General features: G+C 40.1%; 1 protein-coding gene across 1 annotated transcript in view; it reads left to right on the top strand.

Moving 5' to 3' along the window:
- Window positions 1-27,393, top strand: part of PGM5 (phosphoglucomutase 5) — a 63,566-nt gene that overhangs the window by 1,962 nt on the left and 34,211 nt on the right. The window contains exons 2-6 of the mRNA XM_044445819.1: window positions 10,153-10,315; window positions 12,125-12,271; window positions 13,739-13,864; window positions 19,034-19,224; window positions 22,051-22,205. Of these exons, the coding sequence (XP_044301754.1) occupies window positions 10,153-10,315; window positions 12,125-12,271; window positions 13,739-13,864; window positions 19,034-19,224; window positions 22,051-22,205 (782 nt within the window). The remainder of the gene's footprint in view (window positions 1-10,152; window positions 10,316-12,124; window positions 12,272-13,738; window positions 13,865-19,033; window positions 19,225-22,050; window positions 22,206-27,393) is intronic.

Genomic DNA, 27,393 nt, shown 5'->3' with positions numbered 1-27,393 from the left:
ATATGTATCTATCTACCCGAGACCTTTATCTACTTTGCCCACTTTCTTCAATTGCACTACCTTATTCATTACTCCCAGTCACTGTTCTGTCACACAGTTGTCCACCCGAACCCCTATTATTCTTCACTCATGTTTTCTACCTGTTACATTGCAGAATACCTTTGTGCTCATTATTTCTTAGGGAGAAGGGGAATTTAGGAGCTGACTCCTAGATGAAAGATTGCAGGTTCCCAAAATATAGTTACATGAGCTTCTCTCCTAGCTGCCTAAGGATCCCAGTCCCATGCCAGAAAGTCTGTTCAGAAGAATATAGGCAGACAGATATATTCACAGATGTGTGGGCTGTTAAAACGCAATATTCTCAGTAATAAAGTATGAAGTATTGATACATTAAGGCAAGGCTATAACTTTCAGTGGCATAAGCAAGTTCCAGTATTCCAGTAAGCTTTTAAAGAGTCCTCATCCCATGATCATTTTTTAAAGAGATCTGCATTTGTGCTTAAGACTATCAAGCTTGCTTAACCCTGTGCTTGGCTTCCAAAGATCATTAAAACCAAAGACAGAATTACTGTAAGATGGTGAAAGAGATAAATAAATAAATCTGAAGCAAATCTATTTGCAGAGGTCCAAAGTTTTTTTAATTCAGATCATGTCTGATAACTTTATGTACACTCTAGTAATTTGGCTGGTAATGTGCTAAGCAGAGAGCCTATATACTTTCTATGAATAGATTTGGTGGCACACATTTGAGGAATGGGAAACTAAATCTTATTTTTATTATGACAGTGTGGTCCTTGATTTTTGTTGTTTGGCACAAGCTAATTAGGGTGTTTAGAATGGCTAGCTACTCAGTCAATGAGCTTGCTGGTTGGTGTGAAAGAATGTAAGATTGCCACAAAGCCGTTCCCATCTATAGTGTAGATAGGCCTGGCCTGAGACACTTTGATATTCACAGCAAAATATTACAATGTTCCCTTTGCTCGGAATGGTGTTCTGATAGTTGGCTATCATTTGTTGACCCTCTGCCAAAGCCTTCCAGTCATCTTAGCTGATTGTTCACTGCCAGAGTTCCAAATCCCTCTTCTCCTTTGTGCTTCTGTCAGAAAGTTAGCTACCAGACTAGCCACTGGCAACTCTGTTTGGTTCACTGGATCCCAGGTTGGACTACCCTTATCAAGTAGGCATGAATTGATGTTAATGTGGGAGATGATCTGTTGCAGAGGGCAAGATATGGATAGGGGACACCAGAAGCCTATGGGAAGGGTAGGCAACAGATAGTTTGCGGAAAGTCTGGGACTGGGCTGACTGAATTTAAGAAGGGTTGTTTTTTTTTTAAATAGAACTCACTAGTTATCAGAACTGTTGCGAACCAACTGGACTTTGAGAGGTCTTTAAAGAAATAGGGAAAGATGGGAAATTTATACTGTTTCTTGAACCTTCTGTGTGGAATGGTACATGACAGTCTTTCCATTAATTATGATGCCCACTCATACCATGACCTTGACTCAACAGAGTCTTTTTCTGCCCTTTTCCATGACTTATCATTAGTTGTTGCTTACACCATTAGATTCGTAGTTCTTTTTTTTTTTTTTTGTCATTACCTTTCTGAGCACCAGACATAAGTGCTCCAAGCTGGTAACAGAGGCAGAATTTTTCATCTGGTACTTCTCCCATACAAGGACCTCCTCAGGACTTAATAAATAGTAAAACCATTCTGCCTCTAGATTGACTTTTGTGCTATCTTATGACTAGTAAAAATTCCTTGCGACTGGATGTTATGATGCCATTCTGGTTTTATTAGCATTACACTGACTTAACTTGGCAAACATAGTTTTGCCGGATGCCATCATAATTTTAGAATTGATTTTTTCAACAATTAAATGTTCCTTAAATTGTGCATATGTGCCTGCCTTGTCATGTACCAAAAGATTTCTCCAATCTGATCTTGTTATTCTTAATTGGGTTAGTTCCAGTTTTTTGATCCATTTAGAGTCCAATAATGCTAGTTGCATTAACAGACGTCAACTAGTGCAACAGTACTTTTACCCCCTCTCCTCCCTCTTGCACTCTAAAATCTGACCAGAGGGTTTTGGAATGCTCCAGGAAGAAAAGACAGGGACTCACCCCCTATTATTCTGATGGAACTGTTTCTATCTGTGGAATCATACTGTTGAATGCAATCCGTTATGTGTAATAGAAAGAAAAGAAACCTACCCACATCTTCTTATAACTAGAATAATCGGGAAGGGCTGAGACTCTGGTGGAACACAGCCTTTGCGTGCAAAAATTCCTAAGCTCAATGCCAGATCGGGCTGGGAGGTTCCCTGGCTGAAATCCTGGAGAAATCCTGTTAGTGTAGACTGCTCTTAGCTGGACAGACCAATGATATTCCTTGGCATAAGGCAGTTCCCTAACTATTATGTGCACCATGCCACTCAGTTATATTAAGGAAAATGATGAAGGCCGTAGTAGGGCACAAGAAAGCAAAGACTGCAATGTCCAAGGTGTAATCTGATTTTCTACGTTATGTATGTTATCAAGTTTAATTGATTATAACTTCTGAGAAATTACCAATTTAATAGAATTTCTTTTAAATAACTCTAGGTAGTCATTTGAAACTGTACAGCAGCTCTGAGTAGCTATATTTGAAAGTGTGCTGGCAAAATATTTATTTGAGGTAGGTATTCTTTGAGCCATGCTCTGAGGCATGGTCTTTGTCAAAGAGAGATGTGAAATACAACATGACTTGTAGGAAGTGTTAAAACATACACTCTTAAGTGATTATAATATTTATAATTTTTGAGTCTTTCCAAATAATTGAGAACCAGACATTGGATTTCAGGAATCTGTTTGTGGTGCTTTAATTGTAAACTGATGATAAACAGGAGATACTATTTTCACTGATGATTGATTAAATGTAGAGACAATTTTAAGAGTCAATTACATTTTTAGGAAGTATAGGAAGATCTAGAGTGACGAGTGATCTGAATGTGTATGCCTAAATATGTGCAGGTTGTGACCTTTAAAGCCTTAATCAGTGTATGGTCTGACATGTCTGAAAGACTGGCTTCAACCACTGTATCCTTTGCAGTATCTGCAAGCCAATTTATACATTCATGAAAAGAACAGGGTTTAACTCCCTTGCAAGTCCTCCACATTAGAATGCAATGTACCTGGAGCCCTCCAGAGGTTTTTGATTACAACTTCCATCAGGCACACCCAGTCAGGAACGATGGGAATTACTGTCTAAAACTTCTAGAGGGCACCAGAATGGGGAGGACTGGATCACATCATTTAATGAAAAAACATTGCAAAATCATCAGCAAAAATAGTGGTGCTTCAGATACATATTTTAGTTATGATTCAAGATAATCATGTTCAGCTAACAGTGGTGGAGGCAACATTTAATGGCAGGCTAGATATGCCCTGTAGCACTACTTGTTAAATCCATCATCAGGTTAGCAGTTGCCTGTTTGATGGGACTTTCTCCCATTCTTCTCATTGCTACTTACAGTACTCTATATCATCTGAACATTTGTTCCAGAGAATTTTCTAGCCCTTTGGAGCAGATTTTGATGATGCTCAGGGGGATATGGGAGGTAGGAGAATTGCCCCTCCCAGTACTGCTGGTGGAACTGCTTCCGTCAGCAGATTGACACTACTGGATACAACTCTTTATGCTGCTGGCCAATGCATGTGACATTACTCTTATTTAATGCAATCTGCAGAATTGATGTGTTCCAACAGATAGAGAGACTGATATTTTCCGATTCTATCTCTGCAATAAGTTCAAAGGACAGATTAAACTGGCACGTCCATCTTGTTAAACCAGAGGTGTGAAATCTCAGGCTTGGGGAGCAAATGCAGCCCATCTCAGCTCCCAGTCCAGCCCTCTGGGTTCTCCAAATTGTCATATTCTTTCCACTGGCCCTGAAACCCTGATAATTTAATGATTTCTTGGAGTTATGCAGAGTTTTTCTCCATTCTGCAAGGTTGAAATGCCTCTGCTAAGGCAGCAAGAGCTTTAAACTGACAGTAACAGCACTAAGCTGAGCCATACTGCTATTTTTTGGCCCTGTGTCTTTTGCCTTTGGCCCCATTCACCATTGAAATGTGTTTCCAGGGAGCTCCTCCAAAATGGAAGTCAGCCCTCAGGCTAAAAGAGATTCCGCATCTCTTGATTTTAACTTACAACCAACCTGATCACACATATCTAAGTGGAAGTGATTTTAGGAGCAAAAATGATCTACAAGTGAACATAGTTTAACACTTTCATGAACTGCCTGTAGTGTTTGGAGCAGCCTTCACCAGTGTGGTTTCCCCCCACATGTTTGGTAAATAACACCTATCAGACAGCATGGCCAGTGTCATAACAATTCATTGCACATTCTTTTTAACCCTATAAGTTTAATCACAAAAAATATTCCAGATGTATTAGAACATATTATAAGGAGAGTTCTGTTGGATTAATCCGTGAGTCTATCTATTCCAGCATCCTGGGATTATGGGGTAGGGCTGTAGCTCATTGATATTTACCTTATTTATTTGTCCGGATTTTTCTATATGGCCCTGTTCCCATAGGTTCTGAGTGGTTTACAAGAGGTTAAAACCAACAATTTCAATTAAAAACAAGCATATTAAATAAAAGCAGTCTGGGAACTAATCTAGGAAGTCCTGTTGGAAGAGATACATCTTTAATTCCCTCTTAAAGGTAGCAATCTGGAATATTAGACATATTCTCCCAGGAGGCCATCCCATATTTTAGGGGCAACCACTGAGAAATTCCTCTGGGTAGTGCACATTAATCTTGCAGAAGTGAGCTTGAGAAGATTATCCCCAGAGGACCTTAGCAGGCAAAGTGGAATATCTGAAGGTATTTTGGACTGAAGCCATGAAGAACTTTAAAGGCAATTACCAACATTTTGTACTGTGTCTGGAAACATATTGGCAGTCAGTGCAAAGATTTTAGTATTGGTGATGTATGGTGTCTCTATGATGACCCAGAGACAAATTTGGTTGCCATCTTTTGTTTTAGTTGCAGTTTCTGGAGTAGGGACAAGGGTAGCTTGTATAGAGCACATTGCAGAAATTTAGTCTAGAGGTTTCCAGAGCATGCATTACTTTCTTCAGGTCAATATCCTCCAGGAAGGGATGTGGTTGTGGAATCAGCCAAAGCTGTTAATAGACACTCTTGATCATGGCTTCTGTCTGTGCTGACATCTGAAGGACTGAGTATATGCATTCTGTACAAGTTTCAGGGAGGATCTCCAGGTAGGATTGGAATAATTCCTGCTTGAAACCCGAAGAGCCATGGCCAGTACTGGGCTAAAGGACCAAAGCCTTGACTCAGTATTCAGCTGTTTCCTATGCTTTCTTTCAGTGCCTCACAAGATGCCTTCCAGGGAACCCCAGCAACAGGGTAGGAAGGCAGCAGCCTTCTCAAGTCCCACAGAGCTCCCTCTCAGAAATGGGTATTTTGTTATCTATGATTCATTTTACCTTGCCCATCTACCAAGATACCCTCTGAACCTGGAGATACCAAGATACTCTCTGAATCTGGAGTTTCTATGTTTTTTGTTCAAAAACATTAATATTGCTCTTCAGTATATCATTTGGCCGCTCATGACAGTCATAAAACAATATTAAATAAAGACATACAAATTAACACCACAAAAAATCTGAAGAGAATAATAAAAATCAGCTGTGCTGATTAAGTTACAAACATCAGAGATGGCGCACTGCAAGCCTGGGAACCGTGTTCTTTACCTGACATTGGCAAGACATTATGTTTAGTGCCAAACAAGCCTCATCTCCCATTCCCTTATGCCTGCTTCATTTTCTTGTGAGTTTGATTTCTATATCTTGTTCAGTGTCCTTGTTGTTGTGTTTATGTTGTTTAACCAATTATGTGATAAAAAGTAATTTACTTGCCCTCTTGCATATGAAATGTTGCTTAAATGCTGTTCCACAGATGGGATCATAACTTGAGTAGTTGCCATGGGAGGCAGCTTTTATTCATGCTTTCTGTTTTTATGGAAGAGACACACAGACATTTTAAATATGTGTTGCTGCCACAAGAAATCTAAGAGAAAGCAATTGGCAAGACTCACAGAGACCTTGTGGCAATCTGTCAAAAAGTTTGGTATATTTTCTCCACCCTTTTAGTACAATTTGGCAAAAAGGATTGCAGAAAGGCAGCACTGTAATAATCTAGGGACAAATGGCATGGTTTCAAAAGTGCCTTCATAGACAGAAAAGAGGCCATAAAAGGATAAAAACCATTCCAAAACAATTCACAGTATAATTTTAATTTCTTTTTTTAATCAGATGTAAGTTCTTGGAAAGAATTAGAGATGCTTGCACAGTTCGTCAAGCTTTAGCTTAGTACAAACTTCTGGGGCTCCTAAAAGCCCATCTTAAAGGAACGTTGAGAATTACAAGCCCCTAAATCCTTCTCTAAATCTGAGACAGAAAAGGATTCCCTTTTTAACCCTAACCATTCCAAGCTCCTTTTCTTTAAATTACCTGGCAGCACAGATGGAAGAACAGCAGCAATAAAGATGGCACCCTAACTGCAAAAAGGGAAGAAAAGAGACAAGATCCTTTCCTCCCTTCCCTCTTGTGCATTGCTAATTTAGCTGGTGGAAAGACCTCAGCTGGACTTGGGACCAGTAGTTTTTTCCAATGGCTTTTACTACCTCTTAGAAAAATAACAACTTTCAAGAGCTACTGGGATCTCTGCCCTTTTCACCATATTAGGCATATTCCAGAGAGGAATATCTAGAGAGAGTCAGTCTCCTTACAATAATCATGGAGATACAGAGGTATTTTTTGATTTGGTGTAAATTAAATGAAATAAATTACTGGAGTGCTGTTACTGTTGCTTTTTCCTATTGTACATCCTACTAGGTTTAACATAAAGAAAGGGGTTTAGAAGTTCAGGGTGACTGAATGGCAGAGCAACCTGTGAAATCAGATTGACTTAAACGCAACCAGAGCAATTTCCAAAAAAAGTCAAAATAGTTTAGCAATTGGGATAGGATTGACATGAAAACAACCAGAGCAATTTCCAAAAAAAGTCAAAATAGTTTAGCAATTGGGATAGGATGAGCTCATCCATCACTAATTTCAGTCATTACTATAACATTCAAAACTATTTTTTAAAATGGAAATTGGTCTGAACATATCTTATGTTCAGATATAAGGATTCCTATTTTACCTATGTCCATTTAGCAAGGGCTTGCTGGGAATTAACATATCAACTGTCAGATTTCAGTTTGGAATCTGGATTTGGAATCTGGAATTGGACTTGCTCCGTATCACATTTGAAAGCTTGCTTGTTCTCTTATCCTGTTACACCACCTTGTTATCTCACTTCAGCTTTAGATTGTTTCCACAGTTAGGGGTAAGTTGATGATCAAATGTAGTTAGATGCAAATCTTTTCTCATGCTTCTCATGTCTTGATCTGGTAAGGTAAATTTTTCTTGTTGTCTGGGGAAGGAAGGCATCTTGTTCTATCCTTTTCCCATGGAGCTCTGAAATCAGAGCATCTAGTAGCTTTGTGCTAGGGCACTTTTAGTTAGATCCACATTTAAACAAATCAAAACAAAAAAGAGACAACAAACTGGTTTGCATGATCAGGGAAAAGAAATAAGCCAGATTGGCTTATTTCTTCTCTTTGTATATGCTGGTTGCATGCTATGGGCATACTTACCCTGGCAATATGGTTTGCCATGTCATGAAAACTCACATGGGGTGGCTTGTTGCTGGGGGAAGCAAGGCACCCAGAACCTTACAGCAGGTTTTGGGTTCTGGGTAGCTTGTTGCCCACAGCACCAAGCTGCTCTGTTCAAGTTCATACAAGCATTACAAGCTGCTCTGCTGAGGGTAATTATGCTAATCTTGGCTCATAAAGGAAGAGATAATAAGCCAGAATGAGTTATTTCTCTGTGATCATGTGAACCTGGCCCCCTTTTAAGAGTCAATGAATCATCTTCCCTTTTGTCATCTTAAATTTGTTTTTTTTAATTCTGCTCTTCATCCAAAACTTTCAGGGTGACATGCACTGTTCTTACCTCACCCCTTTTTAATGTCACAGTAATCCTGACAGGTAGCTTAGGCTTAGAGAAAGAGTAACAAGCCTGAGATCACCCAGTGAGCTTTGTAGCTGAATGAGGATTTAGAACCCTGCACTCTTTGATTCTGCCACAGGTCATGGATAGATTGGCACTGACCTTAACCATGGTTAATGATAACAAGGCTTTCCCATTAACTGGACTTTAAAATGAATGTTAAACTATACATTAAATATTTTTCAAAATCAGTTGGCTACTAAACATTTTTGCTTCTTTGTAATATTGATAAAATTGGTTCAGTTCAAACCATATCCACTGTTGTCCTAGGCCCATTTATTTCCTGCATTGGTTAATGCAATCTTTGGCTGGCAAATTGTCCTCACTCCTTAGTTCCTTCTTTTGGCTTCTTGTTTTCCTTTTGCCTTTGCTTTTAAACTTCTCCTGATCTTGTTCCTACTTTTCCTAATGTACTAATTATGTCCCTTCCTGTGATTTTTGGTCTTCTTTGTTTTATGCTTTTGTATGGTCAGCCATTACTGAAAATAGTTGAGAGAAGGTTTCTGGCTCAACTTGCTCACCAGAACCTGGCTGACCACTTACCATGACTTGCCATGGGGCAAATAGGATGATCAAACAGTATATATGATGATGATGATGATGTTGAATTAACTGAGTACAAAGACTAGAAACAGAACACAATTGCTATGTCTCTGAAGGCATTGCATACCAACAACTGATAAAAGGAATCCCCTGGGGTGAGCTTATGGATGCTAGAAGGGAGAGGCAGTTAAAAATGGAGTTCTTATGATCCCTTGACATTCAACACCATTGACTTTTACTTTTCATTGACAGTGGGATTTTATCTGAGGAGAGAGAAAAAATCTGCTTTATAGAGACCATTTTAATGGACGCTGTTTCTGTCCCATTCTTCACTAATCTCCACTGATTTTAATGACTGCTTTAAATTTAAAATTTCCTTTTTCAGTGCATCTTTCTTCCTCCTCCTGTAGGTTTATATTATAACACCAGATGAATTTATATCACATTTGACTCTGAAGTTATCTTCACACAAAACTGAACAACAGTTGGACAAGCTGTGAAATGATAGTACTCTTAGTAGATTTCTTAATGCTATCCATATTGAATCAATGGCTAGGAACACTACCTTGATATTTTGTCATGTTGTAAGAATGCGGTGGGACTTCCTGTGTTCGAACAGTCTTGATTCATGCTATGTTGGCAAGTGCAGTGTGGCAGACCAAAGTGTTCTGAAATGCACTGTATTCCTGGCCTTTATTTTTAACACAGAAATTTGACTCGGGGAAAGCTACAGGTCCTAGCAATCCGTCATCTCTTTGATCCAGCTGAAAGGCCACTGTGAAAGGCAGTTGCTGTCTGTTTTCTCCCATGCCAGTTAAAGATCTAAGCTCGCCATTGAATTCACATGTTTCAGATTTTTCATGGGGACTTGGTGGCTTCCACTCAGTGGTACCTTTGCATCTGAAATAGTTACAGGGCCTTACCATGGCTCTTCGCTGGTAACAGGTTGCTGTTTCGGTCATACTAAGTAAGCTTGCACATGATTTTCTGTTTATGCAAGGGATCTGTTCTTTTTCACTTTAATTCATTGCAAGATAGCTGCCAGATTTTTCTTAGCCATGTCAGGTTCTTTTCCATATATTTGCATTTTAGAGTATTACATAAACAATTAAATAATTTCTCCAAATTGCCTATACTTGAAATAACAGCTTGATGGAATTAATTAAATTTTATCAGTTATGTTGAAATTTGTTTTTCTGTTCTTTGGTATGTGTGTTTTTTCAGTAATATTCTACTAGATTTTCATTTAAGAAACCATTTAAAGTTTGTAGTGCATTTGATGTGATGATGTCCATAGTGTCATGTTATAGGCCTTGATCAAACTCCAGGCTTGGCCAACAAGTAGTGGTTTGGGGGTTCCAGCTAAGCAGTGAGCTGTGTTTGGAACCAAGCTGGCTTGTTGTCCCAAAACTCCTACAAATTTATATCCCTGGGTAAATCAACCCCATATTAACCAAATGTGGCTTCCTTTCTTAGATTGGAAGATTGGTTATTGGGCAGAATGGCATCTTATCCACCCCCGCTGTATCATGCATTATCAGAAAGGTCAAAGCAGCTGGAGGGATTATTCTGACAGCTAGTCACTGTCCTGGAGGACCTGGCGGAGAATTTGGAGTTAAGTTTAATGTTGCCAATGGAGGTTAGTATTTTTATGGTACAACTTATCACAAACACAGAATTGTTGATTTTTTTAAAGATAAATTTAAAGGAAAAGAAGGTTGGTTATAAGTATAGACTTTCTAAAAGGTAAAAGTTTCCCCTTGACATTAAGTCCAGTCATGCCTGACTCTAGGGGGCGGTGCTCATATCTGTTTCCTAGCCGAGGGAGCCAGCGTTTTTCTGCAGACAGTCTCCGTGGTCATGTGGCCAGCATGACTAAACACCGAAGTGCACGGAACGCTGTTACCTGCCCACTGAAATGGTACCTTTTTATCTACTTGCATTTTCATGCTTTCAAACTGCAAGGTTGGCAGGAGCTGGGACAGAGCAACAGGAACTCACCCCATTGTGCAGATTCGAACCAGTGACCTTTCGATCAACCAGCCCAGCAGCACAGTGGTTTAAACCACTGTGCCACCTGCAGTCCCCCATAGACTTTCTACTCTTGTCTAAAACTTTTAAAACAAGTTTCCACATTTTCCTAAGAATTCTACACTTTTAATAACTCGTGGGCAGTATGCAATCCTGCATGCATGCCATCTGAGACAATCATCCACATAGTGGGGAGGTGGTGTTTCTAAAATCAACCTGAAATGAGCTGATCATTTCATTGGCAGCAGAACTAACAGAAGGAAGCTCCATTGACCTGTCCTGTTTTGGAAACAGGTAATGCTGGCTTGTTTCCAGGGTTGAATTTTAGGAAAACATTGCATGAGTGGTGAGTGCTGTTTGCGCAAAAGATTGAGTGGGAGCTCAGCATGAATACTGGATGCTGCCTACTATATTTGATAGGCAGATGCTCAAAGAACCTGGAATTTTTGCCAGTGTTTTTTTCAGATACTTATAAACACATATATGTTTTTTTTTTAATTTAGAGACCAATGTTATGCACACTAGATAGCATCTAGGGGTCAGGGGATACTTCAGATCCAAGTTCACAGAGCTTCAGTCTCAGAGCTGGGGATCCAAGGTCTCAGGTGGTACAGAAAGAACTGCACCAGCTACTTCTCCAGGATTGAAAAAAGTAATCTTGGAGAAGGGAGTAAAGGGGGTGGGGAAACTGGAGTCACCAGGCTCTTGTGGATCAGGACTCCTGGTTTTGATTAGTTCCTTGTAATAGACATGTTTCTTCTCTCTCAGTTCCATGCATAAGAATATGAAACTTTATTTGATGAGAAATTGAAAGCAAAGGATTTAATTTGTCTTCTCAGGAAATCAAAGGCCGTAGTGATAAATACAGACACTACTTTTTAAGACATAGGTAGCAGCTACTTTTTTTCTTTCAGTTTTACTCCAGAGTAGTTGCAGGGCCCCCAGCCTGGATCAGGACCCCTGTAAGATTGATGATAGATTTCTTTCATTACTTCCTCCTGCAGTATGCAAATCTGGATAAGGGGGCTGACACCTGCAAATTACATTACACTTTGTTCATGGGTGTGGGGAGGGTTGAAGCCAGGGTCCTGTACCTACTCTAAAAAATAAAACAACATGTAGCAGCCATCTATAAGGTAATGTTGACTTTGTGCTTTAGAATATTGATCCAGTAGAATTCAGGACAGTTCTAACAGGAAGGATTTCATAAAGCCACAAACATCTTTGATAGAACTTGCACATCCTGCTTGATAAGTGTTTATGGTACTTTAAGTCCATATTGTTTTCCATTGTAGTAATGCACTAAATTTATACTCTTTGTGAAAGAAAAAACCTCATATTTATTACATTAGTTTTTCTGGTCTTGTTCAAATGAACAGTACTTAGATTATTTTTTTATATATTTGTATATCTTCAGGACCAGCGCCAGATGCTGTTTCTGATAAGATCTACCAGATCAGCAAAACTCTTGAAGAATATGCCATTTGTCCTGACTTAAGAATTGACTTATCTCGGCTAGGAAGACAAGAATTTGATTTGGAGAACAAATTCAAGCCTTTTCGGGGTATTGTATTCTTTTTTTCATGGTCTCATAGCTTACCTTGGAGTAAGTCCTGTGAAGGATAATGAGACTTAGTTCCAAGTCAGCCTGTAAAAGATTAAACTGCAAAGTATTAGATTCCTGACTGGTATTGTGGTGTTTTCAAGATGAAATTGGACATTCTTAGTGGGAATTGTGATCCTACCACACTAAATTGCTGTATCCCAGTTGTTTGACTCTTGCATTTACAGGAAATAGATCATTTATATCTTTGAGAATATTTCCCCCCTAGGATAAGTTGAGGAATTCAGGGTACAGCCTGTACCATTTCAGAAGTAACCCTACTCATGCTATGGTTTACATCCAGCCCAGCCCTCTAATTGGTTGCCTTACATCAGTTTTTCCTAGTCTAGTTCCCTCCAGATATTTTGGCCTCAGATGATAATGGGTTTTGTATTCCAACACATCTGGAAGGTACCTGGTCATTGAATTTTGCCCTATATCATGTTGTTAATTTTGTGTTAGCCTTGAACTCCAGTGCAGGACCTTTTTCATCAGGCATTTTAATTTTCAGTTAAAGCTCATAGAGCCTTAAGCTTTAGTTATAGATTCTGTAACCTTTAGCATTCTGCATCTTCTTCAAATTTTGGTTTTACATTCTGAGTGTTGTTTATGTTGGGTTCTTTTCTTGTTGTGTTGATGTAGGTATATGAATATATTGTTTGGGATTTTTATAGCTCCTATTTTGAAGCAACAGTATTTTGAAAGGCAATATAGTAATTTTAAAAAGAATGCATTTATCTTAGTTATTGTAATCACTGGGTACAGTTTAAGTCTGTTTTTTAAATATTGTAGTATAATTTTATGATATTTTATTAGTATTTATATTTCATTTCATGTAAACTGTTGCTAACTGCCCAGAAAGCTTCAGCTCTTGGGCAGGATAGAAATTAATAACAAATAAAACTACAAATATGATCTAACGAAAGTTAAACACTATGTCTAATTGAATATGATGGAAAAGTTGTAAGCGTATGTTTGACTCTTCCACAGAGATCAACAGGATTTTGTTGTTATTGTTGGCTGAATTTAGCCTCTTATGAATTCTGAGTGTAAGCTGGATGCCTTTTCATCTCTTTTGGGTGTCTTGGAAGCTCTTGTTTGGTGTAAAAGTATCCCGTACTGTACACCTCCTCAGCCCACTCCTATCTGTGTCCCTGTCTGTTTTGCACAAGAACTTCCTTGATTATGAAATCTTCCTTGACCTTAAGTTCTCCTACCTGACATTAATTACTGCTAGAATATCTGACAAGTTAGCAACAGCAACCATCTAACAATACCTGACAGTATCATGAATATATTCCTTGCGGTATTTGATGGGTGGTCCTTGCCTGAAGTGTGTCCCATTTTTTCAGTGCTGTTTCATTTGCAGTCATTCAGAGACAAAACATGCGGACTAACAATATATTTCTTTGACCTTTATATGTACAGTTGAGATAATAGACTCTGTGGAAGTCTATCTCAATCTTCTACGGACTATCTTTGACTTCAGTGCCATCAGAGGCTTGCTAACAGGGCCAAATCAGCTTAAGATCAGAATTGATGCCATGAATGGAGGTAAGAAAAGCTATTTTCGATATAGCATGTAAAATATAAATGCAAGGAAAATGAAGTGTTGTCTTGAAACAAGAGCTTAATGGCTAGGTGGTTACAGTACTATAATACATTTACTTGAGAGTAGGTAAGAGACTTGTTTGCACTGTTACTATTTATAAGTACAGTATTCAAAATGTTTTACATATATCATTCAAGCAATGGCCAACCATTCAAACAATGTGATGCAGTATCATTATTCTCCTGGTAAAGATGGAGTCAGATGTAGGTAGTGGCACATCTAATATCTCCTAGTTGGTTCATATTAAGGGTGTAATTTGAAGGAATGAAACTGTACTGAACAGCCTGATTTATCAAAACATGATACTTACACATTACATTTCTGTACAGTGGTACTTTGGCCCACATACGCCTTGGTTCGCAACTAAATTGGGTCGTGAACAAAAATTTCATGAAAATTTTGACATGGGTCGCAAACAAAAATTTCATGAAAATTTTGACATGGGTCACAAACCCTGCATTGGGTGATGCCCAAAATTGCAGCCATCTCCCCACCCCATCCCCCTGAGAGGGGAGATGATGATGATGATGATGATTATAACATTTCTATGCCGCCCCTTGCCGAAGCCTTGGGGCGGCTTACAACACAATAAAATACATTGAAATACAATAGAACATAATAAATTACCATTAAATACAAAAATACAAAAATACACTGAGATACAAACATAATAATATAAAATTAAAATTAACAGTATAAAATAAGTAAATAAAGAATATAGGAGGAGAAAAGAGAAGGAAGAAGAAGTTGCCCTGGCCAGATCATATATTTTAACAATTAAAATGATGTTTAAATAAAAAGGTCTTTACCTGGCGCCGAAAAACCAGTAATGACGGTGCCAGGCGGACCTCTTTGGGGAGTGAATTCCATAGGTTGGGCACCACCACAGAGAAAGCCCTCCTCCGAGTACTTACTCTCCTAATTTCTTTCACAGAGGGTTCCCGGAGAAGGGACTCTCCCACAGATCTCAAGGGGCGGTCGGGCATATACGGACGTAAGTGCTCGTTCAGGTAGCCAGGACCCAAGCCGTTTAGGGCTTTATAGGTCATAACCAACACCTTAAATTGGGCCTGGGCTTCAATGGGAAGCCAGTGAAGCTGACAGAGGACTGGAGTCATGTGAGCATAACGCCCCGTCCCCGTCAGCAACCTGGCAGCTCTATTTTGCACCAACTGAAGTGTTCGGACCGTCTTCAGGGGAAGCCCCACGTAAAGCGCGTTACAGAAGTCTAGGCGGGAAGTCACCAGTGCGTGTGTCACCGTCGCCAGGCAGTTGTACTCCAGGTAGGGGCGCAGCTGATTAATCAGCCGAAGCTGAAGGAAGGCGCTCCTCGCCACCGCTGTCACCTGAGCTTCCAAAGAAAGCTCCGGGTCAAGGAGTACTCCTAAGCTGCGGACCTTGTCCCTAAGAGGGAGTGTTGCACCATTCAGGACCAGGTCAAATCCACCCTCTCCGAAGCCCGATCCGCCAACCAACAGGACCTCCATCTTGTCTGGATTGAGTTTCAGTTTCTTGGCCCTCATCCATTCCATTACCTCGGCCAAGCACCGGTTCAGCACAGCCACTGCCTCACCTGGATTAGTGGAAAACGAGAGGTAGAGCTGGGTATCATCAGCGTATTGATGATTCCGCAGCCCACACCTCCTGATGACCATTCCCAGCAGTTTCATATAGATGTTAAATAGCAAAGGGGATAGAATGGAGCCCTGTGGTACTCCATGGCGTAGCTGCCATGGCGCAGAGACATAGTCCCCCAGCACTACCTTCTGGAATCGACCGTTGAGATAGGAGCGGAACCACTGCAAAGCAGTGCCTCCGACCCCCAATCCCTCTAGCCTATCCAGAAGGATACCATGGTCGATGGTATCGAAAGCTGCCGAGAGGTCCAGAAGAACCAACAGGGATGCACTCCCCCTGTCCTTCACCCTGCACAGGTCATCGTACAGGGCGACCAAGGCAGATTCAGTACCGTACCCGGGTCTGAAGCCGGACTGAAAAGGATCCAGGTAATCAGTTTCATCCAAGAGTGCTTGGAGTTGTTCTGCCACCACTCGCTCCAACACCTTGCCCAGAAACGGGATGTTGGCCACAGGTCTATAGTTAGTGGCCATCTCTGGATCCAGTGACGCTTTCTTCAGGACCGGTCGTATTACCGCCTCCTTTAAAGGGGCAGGCACTCGACCCTCCCTCAGAGAAGCGTTAACCACATCCAAGATCCAGGTCCCAATCCCGTGCTTGGAGTTATTTATTAACCAAGATGGGCAAGGATCCAATAGGCAAGTGGTGGGACGTACTCGTCCAAGCACCTTGTCCACATCATCGGGCCGCAATAATTGAAATTCCTCCAATAATTTTGGACCAGACGGTAGCATTGGCGTCTCCCCAGAAACCTCTGATTCATTAGTGGTGTCCAGCTCGTGACGAATCTGAGCGATTTTCTTCCTGAAATGCCTGGCAAAGTCGTCACAACGGGCCTTTGAGGGTGGCATCGGATCTTCCTTAGGACCCGGGCGAACCAGGCCTTGTACCACTCGAAAAAGCTCCGCCGGGCGGCATTGTGAGGAGGCAATGGAAGCGGAAAAAAACTTCTTTTTCGCCGCCTTCACCGCCACAGCATAGGCCCAATAGTGGGCTCTCAAGTGAGTTGGGTCAGATTCATCCCGTGATTTCCTCCACCTACGCTCTAGTTGTCTCCCAACCCGCTTCATCGCCCGCAATTCAGGTGTATACCAAGGGGAAGAGCGGACTCTGCCCGGTGGGAGAGGACGCTTAGGAGCAATCGTGTCCACAGCCCTGGTCATCTCTCCGTTCCACAGTTCGACCAGAGCCTTGACAGGAGCACCAGTCTTGTCAGCCGGAAACTCCCCCAGGGCCTTCAGGAATCCATCCGGATCCATCCGGCTCTGGGGGTGGGCCCATACAATCGGGTCCGCACTCTTATAGACGGAGAGGCCGCTCTCGAGCACAAACCTCACCAGGAGGTGATCTGACCATGACAGGGGAGTCAAACATAAATTCCTCACCCTCAGGTCATCCTCTTCCTACCCTGTCGAGAAAACCAGGTCCAGAGTGTGTCCACGTTCATGGGTCGGGCCGATGACGTGTTGAGACAGGCCCATGGCCATCATAGAGGCCATGAAGTCCTGAGCCGCCCCAGTCAGTCCAGACTCGGCATGGAGATTGAAGTCCCCCAGGACCAACATCCTGGGGGTCCTCAATACCAGGTCTGAGACGGTCTCTGTCAGTTCAGATAGGGAGACTGCTGGGCAGAAGGGTGCATGGTACACCAATAGAATCCCCAATCTGTCTCGTTCGCCCAACACCAAGAGGCACTCCAGCCCTGGTCTCAAAGGGACCGGAAGACCCGTGAGGGAAATGGAGGCTCGGTAAACCAACGCGACTCCCCCTCCCCTCCCTTCTGGGCGTGAACAGTGTTGAACCAGATACCCGGGCGGGCACATGATCGCAGTTGCGTTCATGCAGGGGAGACGTGCATGATCACAGGTGCGCTCCTGCAGGAAAGATGGGTGCAATCTCAGCCATCTCCCCCCCCCCCCATGGGGAGATGGCCGCAATCATGTTGGGGGGGGGAGATGATCAAGATCATGCCCATGTCTCCCTCCCCAGCGTGCCCGTTTTTCCCCCCCAGCACATCCAGATGACGGGTACAATCTTGGTCGTGCTGGCGGGGCAGGGAGATGGCAACACTTGTGCTCGGGGTGTGGGGGGAGATGGCCACGATCTTTGTTGTTCCTTATCACTTTGCTTCACATTTTTCTGATTTAAAAAAAATGGTTACAGAACGAATTAGCCTTATTTGCATTGAACCTTACGGGGAAATTTAACTTGGTTCACGACCAATTTAGGTCACGACCAGAGTCCTGGAATGGATTAAGTTTGTGAGGCAATGTACCACTGTACTCCTCAATAGCCAAATGCTCTGGGTGATTCCCAAAAGTTAAAATGATAAAATATAATAATATGATAAAATGTAATTTTTAAAAAGCTTACAGCTACAATAAAAAAACCAAAGTAAAGGTCAACAGCATCGTAACAATGTAAAAATACAGTGACACATTTAAAACAGCAAAAAGCAAAAAGTTACAATGCCTAGGAGAACAGAAGGGTATATTACCATTTAAGTGCTGGGTGACCCTTTCTAGGAAGGTGATTCCATAATGGGTGCTATGACTGAAAATGTCCAGCCACTTCACTACATGAGGATCTCTACCAATGACCTTAGGGTAGGATAGCTAAACATAGGAGGAGATAGTCCTGCAGGTAATGTGACTGAAAGCTGACTGGAGGCCAGTGCAAATCAAAAAGCTGCAATATGTTGATTTGGACCAATCCCTATTAACAGTTTGACTGGCCTATTTTACCCCAGGTGAAGTTTCTGGACCATTTTCAAAGGCAGCTGTATATATAATGCTTTGTAGTAATCCAGGCAAGTGATTACCAGACCATGGATAACTGAAGCTATGCTATATCTGTCCGGATAGGGTTGTAGTTATTATAGCAGCTGAAGCAGATAAAAGTTGTCCCACTTCATTCAGGCCACTTGTGCTGCTTATGATGGTGCTGGGTCCAAAAGTACTCCCAAACTACAAACTTCCCCTTGAAGGGACATGTAACTGTTTCCAGTACAGATTGAACTTCTTTTAGCTGTACAATTTATATTGAGTTGGCCCTGATAAAGAGCTATTTGAGTAAATGCTTTAAGAGTATCCATAGCTTTGTTCTTTGTGCACAGTAAACATCTGTGAGGCTCTAACGTTTTAGAGGAAGAGCAGTCCTTAAAATAAGGGGGTTTCTGGGAAATTTAGGTGCAAGCTTGTAATCCCCCTTTAATGAGAGTAGGTTTATTAGGTATAGGTGGAATCATGTAAAAATGTTCATACAGTTGCAGATTCCTGTGCGTTTTGGCATATTGACCATCAGAGATGGCTGCTACATCAATGAGTAGAAACATGCCCTCTGTTTTGATGATAACTTGTGGTGGTGGGCAAGATATCCTATTTAATATAAGCTGATTCCATTTCTATGATTTAAATGGAGAGGATGGACATGAATTCAAAGGTTCTAAACTGGAAGGTAAATCCCTTTTGCAGTAATGGGTCCTTATGTCCGGAGAATCCTGTGCGATGAATTAGGAGCCCCTGCAAATTCTGCAGTTGACTGTGTTCCTTTGGAAGATTTTGGTGGCCAGTATCCTGATCCAAATCTGACATACGCAACTTCTTTGCTGGAAGCAATGAAAGGAGGGGAGTATGGATTTGGAGCTGCTTTTGATGCTGATGGAGTAAGTGGTTGGAGAACACTGGATCTGGTGGCTAAAGTGATGTCAGCTTTTGTTTCAGACATGGGGGCTTTCAAATACATATACCCATCTTTCATTTATACTCAAGAAGAATCTGAAAGCCTAGCCTGGATTTTGTACATAATTTGTCAAACTAGATATTACTAGTGTAAAATATCTGAATTTACAAAAGGTATGATTTGGTTGCCTATACAGGGCCAGCCTTCAAACTTTCAAAGTCACAGGTGAAAGCTGGGAACCAGAGCTCTTGCTTTTATAAGTAAAAAGCAATATTTCATAAACTAGTATTTTCTATACAGCAGTAAACTTCAATGCAGCTTACACAAGGAATCTCACATGTAATTCTTGAGGTATGACAACTGCACATTAATCTAAATGAGTTTAGGCTAAAATCCAAACATGAGCTTGAAGAATGGAATATTAAGTTAGGAATGGAGATAGGTCTGTTCCCATGTAATGGTGACAAACTGTGGGTTAATTACTTGTCCCCGGTATTTGCTGCTCCCATCTTGAATACACAACCTCTAATCAGAGGTTTCTCTGCAACATCTGAACCCTTCAAACTCTGGGCTAATCATTAGTTAAACAACCCAAACTTAACTACTATTTGTAGGTTAACTTTGGATTACTTAATAGCACCATACATGCAGCATACAGGTAGCATGTAGGTTTATTTGATGGCCAAGGTACAGTGCTAGACCAATGGCTAGGAATCTGGGCATACAAAACAAACTGTGGAAGTCTCAGACAAAGCTCACTTTACAGTGCCTTACAGAAATATTCAGCCCCCTTTAACTTTTCTACATTGTGTTATATCACAACCTGGAACTGAAATGGATTTTATTTGCATTGTTACCACTTGACATATGCAAGATAAGTAAACAAATCCAAATTTCTGCAACAGGCCTAATTAAGCTCTGATACAACCTGATATGCTGTAAGTAGCTGAATAGAGTCCACCTGTGTGCAGTTCCAATGCTACATGTCTCAGTTTAAAGACACCTGTTTCTAGAAGGCCCAGAGCTGGCTGGACAGCAGATCTAAACCCACAGCATCAAGAAAACCAAAAGAGTTGTCAAAAAAAACTCTGGGGTAAAGTGCAAAAGTACCCATTCTTTGTTTGGATATTTTTTTACTTAACATTCATGCCACATTAAAAATATTTTGCATATTCACAGTGTTCAGTATCTGTACATCAAGTGGTAGCAGTACCAATTAAATTCAGTTTTATAAATTAGATCAATCTGTATGGGTACCTCTATGTGTACCTTAAGAATTGATTCATTTAATTGTGGTTAGAGACATTTTCACTTTTTGGTTAATTTCTTAGATATTGAAATTATATGCTGTATTTGTGTAATATCCCTTGATATTCTTTTTTGTTTGTGTATGTATTTCCTCTTTCTTCTCTGATTTGTATGTTCTTCTTTATGAAAATGAAAAAAACAATTAAATTCATTTCAATTCCAGGTTCTAAAGCAAAATATGAAAAAGTCAAAGGGGATATGTGATTACCTCTGAAAAGCACTATATTTCCATTTCATTTTGCATTCTTCATAATGGTTGCCTATTCCATTGTAAACATTTTCTGTAACCTTGAGCACTAGAAGCGAAACAAACAGTCAAGGAAAAAAATGAAAAAATAAAGACTGGGAGCTTGTACAAATGTAACTTTTTCATTTTTTTAAGTGGAAACAGTAATTTTTTAGACACATGTTAAGCTTTTTTGTTGTGGAGAATCCAGATCTTCTCATGCAAGCTGGCACCTTCATTTCAGGGAATCTAGTATTGAATTTGGTATTGCTGATTAAATACAGTAAATGCCCTCTCCCTACCCCACTAGTTTCTGTTCCTTTCTTTGTTGGGTTGATCTCACTCACTCATTTATTTATTAGATTTATACCCCACCTTATTTCTTACAAAGAACTCAAAGTGCCTTACATCATTCCCCTCGTGTTCTCTCAGTCTTTTCTCCACAACAACAACCCTGTGAAGTAGGCTGGGCTGAGAATCTGTGTGTGGCGCAAAGTCACCCAGTTGGCTCCATGGCTGATCAGGGAGTAGAATCCAGATCGCCTGAGTCCCAGACCCATGCTCTTAACCACTATACCATGCTGGCTGTCAGGGCAACAATTCTTGCCTGTGGTTGGATGATTTATGTGGCATGAACTACAGGCTGAAATTTCTTTGCTTTAACTGGAGGAATCAAAATGAAAAGAAAAGAAGCACTCGATAACCTCGCTCATAGCTTGCAAGTATAAGTGAGGGTCTCTGCAACCCAAAATTTATCTCTCATACCCTGATAAACAGACATTGATAAAAAGGATCTTTTTACTGGCTTGAATGCTGCTTTTTCCTTCTTAACTTGGTACTACTACTTTGCTAACCAGTTTTCATGTAAAGCAACAGATAGTCGCTTTGCTCAAGGAAAGGGGGTTTTTTTTTGAAAATGAAAAGGAGATAGTATAAGACTTGGAAAGCAAACTCTATTATAAATAATGTTTTTGTGTTTTAAAACCTTCCAAAATCTATTCAAGTCAGTTGCAATTCTCCATGAACTTAATCAGTGAATAGATTATTTTACACAGGAAACATGCGTATGCATGTCAGTGCCATGTGATAGGATGGAGCCATGGAACAATTATGAGCTGCTACTCTTGCTGGATTGCACTGGGTGTGGGGGAATGGGAAGAAGGAAGAGATATCTCAAATGGGAGAGTTCCTATTTTGCAGGAGTGTTGAGGGTGATCTGTTCTACTTAATTTCTCTCTCTCACCTCATTGCTTCTCAATGTATTTTCTTTTCCAGGACCGCTATATGATCCTAGGTCAAAATGGATTTTTTGTGAACCCTTCTGATTCATTGGCCATTATTGCTGCCAATCTCTCTTGCATTCCATATTTCCGTCAGATGGCTGTGCGAGGCTTTGGTAGGAGTATGCCTACTAGCACTGCATTGGACAGGTAGGAGTCATTGGTATAAAAACACATCAACACTCACGAGTGGAGTTTGAAGTTTGGCTGTTTATCACCTGGATGTCAGCAACAGTGCAATGACCTAATTAGAGGAATAGTTTCCAGAGCAGGGACTGAAATAATAAGAGACCTGCACAGAAGTTGGCATGCTCCTTTATTTAAATCCTGAAATGATTGTTTCAATATAGTAAGAATTGCAACTTGCCATGGATGGTTTTTGCCTACAGTTTATGGACAGGACTAGTAATTTGTGATTAAAATGTGTCAATTATCTTTCAGGTGAACTGTTCTAAATATCTGGAAATCTGACACACGTGAAAAGGCAACTAAAAATAACCTTAATTCTTTCCATTTGCAGCTCCTGTTACCTAGAATAATCTCCTATTAAATGCTTTTGATTTATTGCATGTATAGCCAGAATTTAACCTCAGCAAAATTTCTCTTCTTTCTTGCCTCTGACAAAATGTATTTGGAATGATACAAGAACAGGCTGGCTCATAATATTTCAGAAATATTTTTCTTTTGAAAACATTTTAAGCAAAATTTCCTCCATAATATACAGATGGCCTTGGTTTAAAAACAAACAAACAAAAAAGGCAACCGAAACCAAAAGCCTAGATAAACAAAACCATGTTTTTCTGCTCGAAACCTTTGCTCATACTCAATAGTGTCATTCTGTTCATGGAAGAAGCTCTTTTAGCAGAATTAAGATGAGAGAAAATGGTAGAAAAATTCTGTTTTAGTCCCAGTATATTTTCAGAGCATACAGGTTTTATTGAATCCATATATGTATAATGATGTTAGGAATGTTTTCCTCCCCTTTGGAACTTCCCACACTCCATTAAAATCTGATTAGCAGGCAGCACCGAGGACTGTAGGGAGGAGAAAAGAGAAAGTCCTTTTGTTTTGGTGGACACCTGCTAGTGAGAGTTGGGTAACCTTCAGCCCAGAAGCCAAATTGAGCCTCTGGGGTTCCTCAGAAGGCTATGCCCCTTCCCTCATCTCAACCACTGTCCCACTGCACCTGACCAGTCATTTGGCAGCTTCCTGGCTTTTGTGACGTTTTCCTTTCCTCCTCTTAAGGTTGAAATGCTTCTAAGACTTGAAGCTGCAATATGCTGGTGTGAGGGGTGTCTTGCTTGGAATTTTTGGCAGTGCTCCTTCTGCAGCCAACCACCACTGGAAGGTGCTTCCCCTCCCCCCCCAAAAATTGAATTTGACCCAAAAGAGGTTCCTCATCTCCATGCTAGGGGTGACATTGGATTAGATCATAACATTGGATTAGATCATAACAACCAATTTGCCTGCCCCAAGTTAATTTAGTGCAATATACCTTTATGAAGAAACATGCAGTGTGGATTGTACTGTTTTTTATTAAGGAAAGGTTATATCATCCAAGGTGGAATGGTAGAATCAGAGAACTGTGCAGCCTTTGTCAGGCCTAATAAACATTTATTCTTAATTCTGGCCATAAACATTTAATGATTCATAATATTATTTTCATTCGAACAATGGTGACTGTTTTTAAATTATTTTTTCAACTTCTTTATAAATTTGTTGGCTGCATACCAATTTTGAGCTGTACTAATTCTGAAAATATTACTTAGCTAAACCAGATTTTTCTCTTGTCTAAGACTTCAGTTGCAGTTAGGTTATAAAAAGAGAAATTCACTCATGCAGCCAATAGAAATCAGCATCCAGATCTGAATGTGCAAGGCAATGCTTGTCTATCTCAAATAGGATTTATGGGATAATAGACTTCATAATGTTTCATTTCTTATTTAATCTGGCTCTTCCTCTAAAAGAATGACTGTAGTTAGTTCAACAAGCTGTTACTAACTTCATTTCTATAGCACTCAATAGCCAAAGCTGTCTGGGCAGTTAACAACCATTCATAAAATATAAAGCAAAATATAAGTATAATAAAACAGCCTAAAACTTGCAATACAGGAATTAAAACAAAATTTAAAACAATTTGAGCAACTAAAACAGACCTAGCTTCTCAGCAGAGGAAAGCACCAGACACCGTTCTGGGCATGAGACTGACCAAGTATGTTAGTCATTATCTTGCCGTGTTCATTTTAAAAAGAAAAGACAAGCCTTTGTCTCTCTTATCTGAAGTATCTTTGAATCCTGAAGATACCACCCTCTAGTTAGTTTATTGCATGAATAATTCCTCTCACGGAAATGTTGCTGCCCAGTACTTTGGTTCACCAGAAGGACAACCTGTAAGTACTTAAGTACATTTCATCACATTCAGTGAATATTGTCTAGTCATACAAGCTTCATGCTCGTGTGTGCCAAATTTAGCTACGGCATTGTCATCCTGGTTTGAAGTAAATGCTTTCTGTTCAAGTGTTTGATGAAATGGAATGCAAAATGTTAATGTTAGTTAAGAAAAATCTTCAGTATAAACCAATTGTAGATTCTACCTTTTGCTTTGCTAAAAAATAGTTTATCCAAGATGATTTGAAGAAGGGAAACCTACCTTTCATACAATCAGAATGCTATTTCTCCTTTATGTATAACTTTCCAGATATGCTGGAAGAACTCACTTGCATTTCAGTGTTATGCACTATAATGTTTATGATTTCCTCACTTGTTAAGCTTTCACTGGTGCATGCATTCTGGCTAGTTAGCTAGCATGCTAATGAGTGTTTTCTGCTGCCTCTGATTATGGATATTAGTGACTTGTGTTTCCCTGTGACATTTACTTAGATGTTTCACTGGATAAGCCAACTGTACTTTTGGCAGTCTGTCTGCACTCTCATTATCACAGCTTGCAGTGACGAATACATTCCTTCATGCCACTGTCACAGCAGTCCATATTTCTTATGTGTCCAGGATTTTCTTCCCTTCTTTAGGAGATTAGTTTTCTGCCAAGCATATTAATGGCTGTACTATTTCAGCCAAGAACTCTCTGTAGATAGCAGCTGTGAATGAACAACCTGTCAGAACCAAGGGATAATATTTGGAGGTTGGAGCTACTTTTGAACAGAGGAACAGGCATTGCCTTAAAAACATCTTCCTAATGTTGGTTCTCTTGTTCACTGATAGCAGCCAAACATTATCTGTACTCCACATGATTCCAGATTTTCTCAGCGGTGCTTACATTATAGTGGGCTAATAGGTTTAAAGTTATCTTTTAAAAAAACACCATACATTTTCTGTAAAGACCATTGAACTGAGTTCCTTAAGAGTTTCATTTTTAGCAGCACAAGCCATTGTTCCAGATATGTGACAGAACAGAAAAGATTAAGAAGATGGGCAATCTTTTTTGTTTAACACACAAATGGTAATAGAACAGCATTTCATGTTATTTCTTCAGTTCTGACATATTAGAACTCTGCCTAATATATTTAAGCTAAAACCAGTGCTAGTGTTTGCCAGATGCACCAATTATGGAATATATTTTTCACAGGAGTTATTGTTAGTAATGAATTAACATTATTTTAAAAATCCTGATTGTGTGCATGGTGTCATTTTCATTATAGATCTATATGAACAGCTTTTGATCATGAAAACGTTCACTGGCAAACCACCAGAAGCAAAAATATTGCTAATATTGATAGCGGTGGTTATTAATGGAAACAATCCTGACAGAAATAAAATGCCTGGTAAAACCAGTAGTGTTACAATTATTGTGTGTAGGAAGCCATCAATATGCTCATTAAGGAAGTGTTTTCTCTCATGTGGTTTGGGCAAACCAATCAGCTCCTCTTCTTTTGAGATGGGGAATGAGTTTCTCTTTCAGTCTGTTTTTGTTGATGCACAAACTCTGAAAGGTTTTTTGGAGACAAAGAAGGGAAACTCTCACCTTGTTGTATCATTATTATATCTTCATATTATATTCAGTCTATACAATCAAAAGATATTAAAGGACTTATAACAGAATCCTACATTCTGTTTAGAGTTGAGACCCTGTCTTACAAATCACTTTAAACCTGAAGGAAAACAACTTTGGAATGAAGTTGACTAGACCTGAAGCTGCTTGGAGGTTCTTGAGGAGATCCATTGTAGGAAGGGTTTCACATAATTTCTGCCTGAACCACCAGGTTCAGGGCATCTATCTTGTTGGCAATGTTCCTACTGTGACACCTGGCCATATGTTACAAAGAAAGTTGTAGAGGAAGTGAATACTATTTAAATTAGATGATTATTCATTCTCCTTATCTCAGAACAAAACTTAAAGGTAGAATTTCATTGTTTTGACATTGTAGACCTTGGACTCAGTAAATAGGGAATGGCTTTGTCATGAAAGAAAACAATTGTTCTTTTTTCAGTATGTGTTTTCATTATTCATCTTGCTGTGCCTATTTAGCACCAGACTACCATTCAAAAGTGGGGTTTGCCCACACTGATTTGGACATTCTATTTACTTGTATTACACATAGCAGTGCACCACCTATACTACAGTCTCTTGCATTGCCTGACCTTTGGGGCTTATACTGTTACAATTATTTTCTTTTTTCTGAACTTGGTATAGGAAAAGACTGCTTCAAGTGTCTGACCAAGTGGACACTGCTGTAAGAAGCTTTGGGCATAATATATCTGTCAGTCTTTATGGTGCAGCAAGACTTGTGTAACATTTTTGTGACATGCATCAGAAAAATGAGCTGGTACAGAGGAGGCAGTGGGTGGTAGGCCCCAAGAAAAAAGCCATCTACATTTCTGCCACATGATAAAAAATTATTTCAAGAATTTTCCAATCAGGGAAAGGGCTTTATAGAATATCTACTTCTTGCACCTTTCCACTGCTGCAGCAGATCAGATACTATCCATAAAACAGGTCAACTCTTGTGCACATGATGGAAATTCTGCACATAAGGACCAGCCCTACCATGAGTGATGCAACTACCACAGATGACGGATATAATATCTGGACCTGTGAGTTGATCCGTTTTCTGACACAACTGGAATCACTTCAGGCAACAGGAAACATTCATCGCTCAGCACCTGCTCAGAGGTCATTCGATCATTATAGCAGAGGAGATTCAAGAGCAAAGATTTAACTTTATGATCCTTTAAAAGATGGGGGGTGGGGAGAGGGAAAGTGTAAGTAAGTCAACATGCAAATCAGGGAAAATAGATTTCAACCTAACAGCTACTTTAACCCAACTTGAAGCTACTAATGAGCCGGCTAGTTCATTAGCTTTCCCATACCTGGTACCCCCCA

This window comes from Varanus komodoensis, unplaced genomic scaffold, assembly GCF_004798865.1.
Source record: "Varanus komodoensis strain SLA01 unplaced genomic scaffold, ASM479886v1 scaffold5, whole genome shotgun sequence".
NCBI classification, from domain to species: Eukaryota; Metazoa; Chordata; class Lepidosauria; order Squamata; family Varanidae; genus Varanus; species Varanus komodoensis.
This window is presented reverse-complemented; position numbering and strand designations above follow the sequence as displayed.